At 39.8% G+C, this 9,771-nt stretch overlaps 1 protein-coding gene across 6 annotated transcripts in view; it reads left to right on the top strand.

Moving 5' to 3' along the window:
* LOC133484828 (centrosome and spindle pole-associated protein 1-like) overlaps nt 1–6,807 on the top strand; it is a 21,888-nt gene extending 15,081 nt beyond the window's left edge. For 3 of the 6 annotated variants that reach the window (XM_061787944.1, XM_061787947.1, XM_061787946.1), the window contains exons 15-28: nt 12–110; nt 1,386–1,498; nt 1,966–2,115; nt 2,201–2,332; nt 2,519–2,659; nt 2,874–2,940; nt 3,605–3,731; nt 4,132–4,268; nt 4,355–4,483; nt 5,652–5,689; nt 5,797–5,857; nt 6,016–6,125; nt 6,272–6,383; nt 6,467–6,807. In XM_061787944.1, the coding sequence (XP_061643928.1) occupies nt 12–110; nt 1,386–1,498; nt 1,966–2,115; nt 2,201–2,332; nt 2,519–2,659; nt 2,874–2,940; nt 3,605–3,731; nt 4,132–4,268; nt 4,355–4,483; nt 5,652–5,689; nt 5,797–5,857; nt 6,016–6,125; nt 6,272–6,383; nt 6,467–6,627 (1,577 nt within the window). In that variant the 3' untranslated portion in view covers nt 6,628–6,807. The other 3 variants (XR_009790504.1, XR_009790503.1, XM_061787948.1) reach the window with 3 other exon arrangements.
* The last annotated feature ends 2,964 nt before the right edge of the window (nt 6,808–9,771 follow it).

The raw sequence follows: 9,771 nt of genomic DNA, 5'->3' as shown, positions 1-9,771 counted from the left end.
TTTTTTAACAGGACACCAGATCTACATGTTGAATGAAGAATCCCCCAGTAACCCAGACCAACAACAGAGAGCCCCAGTTGAACACACTCACCCCAACGACAGGATCTCTGGTACTGTAGCAGAGAGAAGTATCCATGACAATCGTACTATATAACACGTGTTGTTAATATTCTGTAGACACTACAGCCTTCCTCTCCGAACTGAGAGGATTATAACGCAGTGTGTGATCAGACTTGAAAAACGTACATTAAAATTATACTGTAAAATGTATATCATTAATTGTAAAAATATCAAGTGGTTTCGGGAAATATAGTAGAAATAAAGCATCCATCCAACCAGCCAATGAGGACAAGTGGTTTCAAATATAGCTTGATGGATATTTAAAGAAATTTATAGGGCTGCAACTAACGATTATTTTAATAATCGATTAATTATTTTTTCCGATGAATCTGATTTTAAAAAATAAATAAATAAATAAAAAATTTTAATTTCCATCCGTTTATTCAATAAATGGAGATTATTTCAAATTGACAGTGCAGAAAAAGCACAAACATAAAAAGATTCTGATTCAGTGACCGGTTTGGTCCATAATGTGTCAGAAAATAGACAAAGATGTTGATAAGTGTTTTCCAAAGTAAAATATGTTAGACAATGTCTTATTTTCATGAAACAAAGACAATAAGTCTGCTTTAGTATTATAATAAATATAATTATTCATATTTACTGTTGGGAGGCTAGAATTACGATGATTTGGACAATTTAGAATAAGTAAAATCACGCAGAAAATGAATCATGTAAAAAACCATGCAGTGTATTTTTTAGAAACACTGGCACATTCATTATAAGGTTCAATTGCCTTTCTTTTTTCTTCCCCTTGTACTGATGGGTGGGCAGTCCTTGTATGTTTATGTAAGTTATTTGTGGAGCCAGCTCTATAAGAGAGATTTTTCATGCTGACTCTACAGTCTTTGAATTTTCAATGAAATCAAAATGTGTCCATATTTTACTTCCATTTCATGCTGTCCATCATTTTCATAAATAGAGTATTCCTTCCGAGCAGTGCCGGTAATTGGTATGGGTGAAATGTAAATTTAACATATAGAAGGCTAATTTCTTTACAGAACCTCTGCTGCATCAGTAGTATTTACAGTATTTCAGTGGAACAGGCTGCAAACAGTGGCACAGACACCCTCATTTCCTTCAGTTCACAGACTCACAAATCCCAACAAAATTAGTTTTACTTTTTTAAAATCTAGACTTGAAGCTGTTGATGTTGCTGTTCTGTGAATAAGAGTGATGTAAAATTAAATAAAGGGTATATATAACGTGTTTGCTGGAATATTATTTGCTAGATTCAGTCCTGATTAAGTGTCTCTTTTTTTTAGGCTTCACCCATGTTCAAACACCCCAGTTTGCTAGGGGCAGTGTGATTACCAACCAGCCTACACCGCAGCAACTCAATGAGCAGCACAAGCATAAAGCTTACCTAAAACAGCAGGTATCTCTTAAAACAGTGTTGGTCCAAAAGGTTCAATATGACTTAAGATACATTCTCAAAGAGCTTTTTCTGGGTGATAAATTCAGCTAATGCAAATTCATACAAATGTCAGACAAATTCTGTCAGTCAGAGCTCCAAGCTCAGAATTGAGTTGTTTTTATGTTGTGTTGACCTGAAAGACCAAGTGTTATGAACATTTTGCTACACTGCATACATATTTAGTCAGGTAGTACATTAGAGTATTGTCTGGGTTGTCTTATCAGTCATTTGACTATCAGGTGGAGACTGTGTTGCATTGAAATTCCTGTGGCTGCTCATGTAGTGTTAAAGTACATTTTAAAATCACCCACAATTGCCCTTCACAAAAATTGGTCTGATCTCTCCAAGCTCCAGTTGGTTTACCTCTGTAAAGCTGGTTTATGATTTGGAATTTTGGTAAAGAAATTTTAAACCGCGCTTGTTTTCAGATTGAGGAGAAACTGCATAAAAAGGCAGAGGAGAGGGAACGGAACAAACAGGAGGATGAAAAGCTAGAGAGGAAGGTGGCAGAGCAGATGGCTCGCATCAAGAGGGAGTATGAAGAAGAACAAGAGAAGAAGAAACAGAAAGAGTTAGAGGTGAGATTCTTATTGTACAAAGGCACAGTGCCAAACAAACTTCACTCTGGATCATTTTGTTGGGTGGGGGATATCTATATCACAGCAAAAAGCCAAGGAACAGAAACTCCTTAAACTGGCTGAACAGAGGAAAATGGAAACGGAAAGAAAGAAGACTGAAGAGAGGGAGAAAGAGAAGAAGCAACGTGAGCAAGAGAAGCAGGCCCAGGTAGAAATGGTACGTCCTCTTTGGTCTCCTTGGCCAATTGTAGCCTTTAATTTATTGGCTTTACACTATGTCTTAAAAGAAAAAACATTTCAAAAAAAAAATAATAATAAAAGGGCCGTAATGAAAGTCTTAAAAGATTCTACTAATTTAATTTCCCCCTGTGTGTCATATATATCATTTATCCTGTGGCTTTAGGTCCACCATGAGTCGTCCGCTCCGATTCCTACCTTGCACGGGACCGCTCCGATTCCTACCTTGCACGGGAAACTTGTGCCACAGCAGTACATCTCCGGGCCAGCCGTTGTTGAGAGTCGTCACTCCACTGCCCCACTGTCTGTGAGTCCCATACATGTGCATACACACCACATTAACTTAAGCCTGTGAGCATGATTCTGCCTACAGCATGGCTGCCTACAGTGTCAGGACAGAACAAGAATAAGTTTCCTTTCTTGTTGGCTTATAAAACAGAAATGCTTTTCTTTCCCCGAAATGATTTCTTTCTTTCTGGTTGAAAACATTACCCTTTCGCTTTTTCTATGTATGTCTTCAGGAGCGATCTTTGTCTGGGAACCAGTCTCCCCCTGTCCCTGCTTGTAGGAATCAACTACGAGCTGCAGGTGCTTACACAATGACAGAGAGCTTGTATCATTTGTAAAAACACTATAAGCTGCTTTGTTTCCATCAAGCGGTTCAGTTCAACTCCCTTCGGGTACAATTTGGAACGGTATTCATAAGAAGACCCTTTTATTTTATCTAAATGGGAAATTCCCATAGTACTGTTATTCACATGAATGTACACTCAAGCAAAAAATGCTTATATGATGTGCATTAATAGTGATTACAAAGTGACTTGGTTGTGCACATAGTAGCATCAGGTTCCAAGTAGTTGGGGTTAAGGGCACCTCAGCAGTACTTCAGAAAATAAAGAATTCCTCTAGCAACAAGACCCATTCTCCACTTTTGTGGTATGCCGAAGATCCGTCTATAGTTGGAACCGATTATCAAACAACCAAGCATTGATTTTTAAATCTTTACAGGACCACTGTCAGCTACGTAAACGGCATGACATCCTAGCGTTGCGACAAAGTTGTAACTATGGTAATTCAACAAAGACTACTACCACACAATAATTAAGTCATCCAGCCTTTTGGATTTTCTTCTTGGCCTGTGACTGCTCATTACAAGAACATAAGCTTTGTCGAAGAAAAGACATGTTTTGTATTGTCATTCTATTCTAGTTGTCACAGAATTGACAAGTCTATGTATTGTATCTGTTTTCAGTCGGTAAACTTGACGTGTACAGTGAACTGTCAGCATTGCGTCAGCAGCTTCGCGCTGAGCAAAAGCGACTTGAACGTCATCTGCAGCAGGGGGCTTGTGATGAAATAGACTCCCTTATAACTGGAAGGTCAGAGTTCTTATGTTTTACAATGTTCACCAGAAAATTCCAGACTGTGGTGAAAGTTTAATGAATTGTAGGTTCCTTTCTCTTTTAGTGCTGAAAAATAGATCTGACTGCAGATCTCGCGTTCATGCTGTTTCAAGTGAAAAGTGTTGATATAAATTGAACTAGAAAGGACCATTTTAGATAAAGAGTATGTCAAAATATAGTACTGAGCCAGAAAAACAGTACTTGGTCACCAGCTGCATTTGCATTAAACATTGAGGCCAATGGTGGAAATGAACCATCGTAAAATAATATAAAGCAATGCTAAAATGTTTTTTATTTTTGTTTTAATTATATGCAGTGATGGATAGATGTTTTAAATAGATTATGTAAAATGTTCCTCTCGTCTTCAATAACACAGACAAGCACGTCCAAAAGTGGATGTTTTTGATATGGCGAGGCTGCGGCTCCAGGCTCCAGTTCGAAAGCCCCACTCCAGAAACATGGAACCAAGTAATCTGCTGCGGATTCATGACTCACTTCAGCTCGATTACTTAGGTTGATAAACTTAGCAGTTAATTGCATTCTAACAGAATCAATAACAGCAGCAAATTACCACTGACTGGTTTGTATGTGCATGTTAGATTGTGAATCCAGGCTCAGCTCCAATGAGATTGAGAGGATGGAGAGAATGGGTGTGGCCAGCAGAAGGAGGCGAGTCTACAATGATCCTCATCAGAAGCTCAGTAGCCGGCGATCCACACACACAAATGGTTAGCGAATAGTGTTTCTTTTTTATTCCAGATCGTGTAGCTAGAGCAAACCTGACCTTTTTGATTGTGTCTGGATGATGAACTGTCTTCATGAAACTGCCAAGTCCCTATGGTAAAAAGAAATACAGGAATGACTACAGAAATAGCCTGTCTGTAGTTACCCAAAATACATATGGATGCATCTACAGCTGAGGTTCTATGGCCACTCACGTGGAAAAACATGGTCCCAATCTCGAAAGGCCACCATCTACCGCAGACGTAGCACCACACGCAACTGTGCCAGGCCCATGGTCACAAAGAAGGGAATTTAGATAAAACCTTTGAGTGAGCATGCTTTTCAAATGAAAAAAGGTAAGTCAAATATTATACAGTATTTGTTTGGTGTTGGGGGAGACTACATCTTGAAAAGTGCATTTCCCTCAGGTCTTTCTAAATAAGATTATATTCTACTGAGACTCGCCCAGTAAAGGGGTCATCAACATGGTGCCCGCGGGCACCAGGTAGCCTCCATGGACCACATGAGTAGTCCGCTGGCCTATTCCTAATTTTGCTGACCAATGATGGGCATAGTGATTTCTGAGGAACATTGTAGAAGTGATCCTTTGAAAATGTCAACACTTTGCAGACATTTATTGAAATGAAGTGTATATATTTCCTACCTTGTTAAATCATAATTTATAGTTTTTTGTGAGAAATCCTTAACATGATCAGTGTCTTTAGATAGATGAATATAATTATAATAATTAGTAATAACATGATCAAAGGGAAAAAAAAAAAATTATTTCAGAAGCCCATGCATCGCATTAATCAGTCCCCAAGAAGTAGCTCTCCGTTTCAAAAGGTTTGACCCCTGGTCCTGTACAATGCATTTGATCTTAAATTTGTATCAATGGCTAAACTCGCATGTTTTGTCTATGAAGTCGACAATACCGGTAATAATTTTTCCAAGATGGTGGTCTATTCACGAATATGCAGTATGGGTTAACACAATCGCAGTATAGTTTGTTAGAGGATTTTTGTCCTGTATGTAATTTGGGTAACCACATAGTAGGCTATACTTGACAATTGTCTGTTAAGGAGTAAAAGATGTAAGCCATTTTTTGTGTGTGTAAATGTGATTAGTTTGGTCTTGTGTGGAAGCCATAAAACATAAAATTTTGTGTTTCAGATTATTTTGACATGTCCCTTCCTCATCAAAACGATCTGGTGAGCGACAAACAAATAACGGTTGCTTTGTCATCCTCAATATTTCTCCAATGAACTTAGCAGCAAATGTAGGAGTGCAGTTGTAAATGAGGATGTCTGTGTTTCAGGGGAGCGTGATGGGGCGACATGCAAGAGGATCTCTCCTGGAGTCGGATAGCGCTTTTCTTGGTAAAAGAGCTATGGTTGAACACGAGTTGTTTTCAAGAGCTAAAAATATTTTAAAGCAATATTGAATATTTTCCACTTCATTAAGGAGTGGCATATATAAAGCGTGTGTCCTGTGGTTCGGGTAACCCTGACTAATTTCTGGTTTCGGCTGTTTTTAGCCCCTTTGGGAGATGCTTTTCCTGTGCCAAGCTCCCCGGAGGGTGAGGAGACACCCCAGCTCTCAGCCCGGGCAAGGAGGAGGCTGACCAGACACTTCCAGCATTCCCCGGTGCTCAGCTTTACACACTCGATCGCTCAATCTATGTACTTTACCCATGTCGTTCATCTCTGTCCCTGTGGGATTTATACTGCTATAACACTGCAGTGAGGAGTCTTACTCATTACTAAACGTATTTCACATTCTTTGATGGTTAGGAAAGAGACAACCCCACCCACTCACGTAGCAGGAAGCAGAGAGAAGCGGAGTCGAGCAGTGAGGAAAAAAGCCAGGAAAAGTTGTCCCCCAGTCGTCGTGGCAACACAGCGGGTACATCATCTGTCATATTTAAAAATGTTTAAAGCTGTGTGTAAATACAATGAATGACCCCCCCCCCCCCCTCCAATCTCCAGGAACTGTGGATCTATCTGATGATGACTTGTTACCTTCCCAAATTTCTCGCCTCACTCACAACCTTCAAAGTTCAATAGAATCCTTCTCAACGGATTCCTGGATGCGACCGGGTACTTCAGAAACTCTCAGTTGTTTAGAGGGATCAGTGAAGAGGGACTGATTGACAACATAGGAGCCTGTCCACTCTGTCACTGCACAGACAAATGTGTCGGTGGGAATGTTTATTTCTGAGCAGGAATTTAGTGTCAGTTTTCAGTGACCTTAGAGGCCAACTTTTTATTTAATAATTTATTTTACAATGTATTGATACAATAACATTTTGAATAAATATTCTTATGGATTTTATGGTTCGTTTATCTATTTCATTTTCATATTGAATGATGAAATTAAATTTACATTGCTGTATATTTTTGTTGTATACCACACTGAGAAACAGACCACATGCAGTGCCTTGCTCAAGGGCAATACAGTGGGTACAGAAAGTATTCAGGTCCCCTTAAATTTTTCACTCTGTTATATTGCAGCCATTTGCTAAAATCATTTTCCCCCCTCATTAATGTACACGTTATATTGCAGCCATTTGCTAAAATTATTTATTTTTTCTCCCTCATTGATGTACACACCACCCCATATTGACAGAAAAAACAGAATTGTTGAAATTTTTGCAGATTTATTACAAAGGAAAAACTTAAATATCACACAGCCATAAGTATTCAGACCCTTTGCTGTGACACTCATATATTTAACACTGGTGCTGTCCATTTCTTCTAATCATCCTTGATGGTTCTACACTTTCATTGGAGTCCAGCTGTGTTTGATTGTACTGATTGGACTTGATTAGGAAAGCCACACACCTGTCTACATAAGACCTTACAGCTCACAGTCCATGTCAGTCCTAACCGCCTGAAGACCTGAGAGACAGAATTGTGGCAAGGCACAGATCTGGCCAAGGTTACAAAACAGTTCTGCTCCACTTTTAAGTGTCCTAAGAGCACAGTGGCCGCCTTAATCCTTAAATGGAAGACGTTTGAGATTACCAGAACCCTTCCTAGTGCTGGCCGTCCAGCCAAACTGAGCAATCGGGGGAGAAGAGACTTTGTGTGAGAGGTAAAGAAGAACCCAAAGATCACTGTGGCTGAGCTCCAGAGATGCAGTTGGGAGATGGGAGAAAGTTTTAGAAAGTCAACCATCAGTGCAGCCCTCCGCCAGTCGGAGCCTGACTGAAGCCTCTCCTCAGTGCAAGACACATGAAAGCCCGGATGGAGTTTGCTGCTAAAAAAAAAAAAAAAAACCCTGAAGGACTCCAAGATGGTGAGAAATAAGATTTTCTAGTCTGATGAGACCAAGATATAACTTTTTGGCCTTAATTCTAAGCGGTATGTTGAGAAAACCAGGCACTGCTCATCACCTGTCCTATACAGTCCCTACAGTGAAGCATGGTGGTGGCGGCAGCATACTGTGGGGGTGTTTTTCATCAGCTGCAGGGACAGGATGACTGGTTGCAATCGAATGAAAGATGAATGCGGCCAAGTACAGGGATATTCTGGGCGAAAACCTTCTCCAGAGTGCTCCGGAACTCACACTGGGCCGAAGGTTCACCTTCCAACAAGACAATGACTCTAAGCACACAGCTAAAATGATGAAGGAGTGACTTCAGAACAACTCCTTGACTGTTCTTGAATGGCCCAGCCAGATACCTGACTTAACCCCAATTGAGCATCTCTGGAGAGACCTGAAAATGGCTGTGCACCAATGTTCACCATCCAACCTGACAGAACTGGAGAGGATCCCCAAATCCTGAGCAAAGTGTCTGAATACTTATGCCTCTGTGATATTTCAGTTTTTCTTTTTTAATAATTCTGTTTTTATCTGCCAATATGGGGTGCAGTATGTACATTATTGAAGGAAAAAAATGAACTTAATTATTTTAGCAAATGGCTGCAATATAACATCCATCCTTTTTCTGAGCCGCTTCTCCTCACTAGGGTCGCGGGCATGCTGGAGCCTATCCCAGCTGTCATCGGGCAGGAGGCGGGGTACACCCTGAACTGGTTGCCAGCCAATCGCATGGCACATAGAAACAAACAACCATTCGCACTCACAGTCATGCCGACGGGCAATTTAGAGTCTCCAATTAATGCATGTTTTTGGGATGTGGGAGGAAACCGGAATGCCCGGAGAAAACCCACGCAGGCACGGGGAGAACATGCAAACTCCACACAGGTGGGGACGGGGATTGAACCCCGCACCTCAGAACTGTGAGGCTGACGCTCTAACCAGTCGTCCACCGTGCCGCCCTGCAATATAACAAAGAGTGAAAAATGTAAGGGGTTCTGAAAACTTTCTGTACCCGCCTGTAAGTCATTTCCAGCAGCAAATGTGAGGCTATGCAACAGTGATTACAAAAAGTTTTGTTACAAAATATGTAGACTATGTAAGAAAGGGGGGGAACACTTTTTCTTCAATCCAAAACAAATGGAAAAACTGAAAACGTTTTGTGGTAATTGAGGATCCCGTGAGCCCAGTAACCTTTGGCTATGTTTTGTTCAAAGTGGACTGGAATGTTCATACTGAGATGAGATTTGAACCCCAAACTTGAGAACCAAGAACTAAACACTAGGTCACTGCGCTACCCCAAAATTCTTATTTTTTTTTAGGTATTATTTAGTTAATTGTTATGAAAGGCTCCTAATGTTTAACCCACAAGATAATATAATAATAAAAATAGTAATATAATAAAACACTTTGCCATACCATCACTTGCAGAGTTGATACTTTTAACAGTTGTGTAAAAAAAAGACAAAAGGTACAAAGAGCTATACATCTAAAAAATGTTTTGCACTATCAAAATGTGTTTCCATACCTTTGCTAATGTTCTGAGTGACAAAAAATGCTCAAATGTGAATTAAGTTAAAAAAAAAAATCACATTACACAGAAATTTTGACACTGAGAATTTTTTAGCTTACGGTTTTTAGGATGGCATAATACAACGCATTCACGACGAATTATTCTCGGAGCCGACAACAAAAAAACTATTCTTATAATTAAAGTACCTAATGACCTATATTCACCAAAATTGATGTGCCCCCATGTCTTGATGTGACGTCAGCGACGGAACTGGAGACCAAATTCGCTGCATAGCCGTTGTGGACATAGGAATGTATTATACTATAAAGTGGCAGTATTTACTCATATTTTACATATTGTCAGTGTTGGGAGGTGTTCCCACCTGCAAAATGAAAACTTTTAAGGAATAAAAAATAAATAAATACATCTTGCTTTAGTTTCCAAACACCCCTTTGC

The sequence above is a fragment of the Phyllopteryx taeniolatus genome, chromosome 10 (genome assembly GCF_024500385.1).
Source record: "Phyllopteryx taeniolatus isolate TA_2022b chromosome 10, UOR_Ptae_1.2, whole genome shotgun sequence".
In the NCBI taxonomy this organism is placed as follows: Eukaryota; Metazoa; Chordata; class Actinopteri; order Syngnathiformes; family Syngnathidae; genus Phyllopteryx; species Phyllopteryx taeniolatus.
This window is presented reverse-complemented; position numbering and strand designations above follow the sequence as displayed.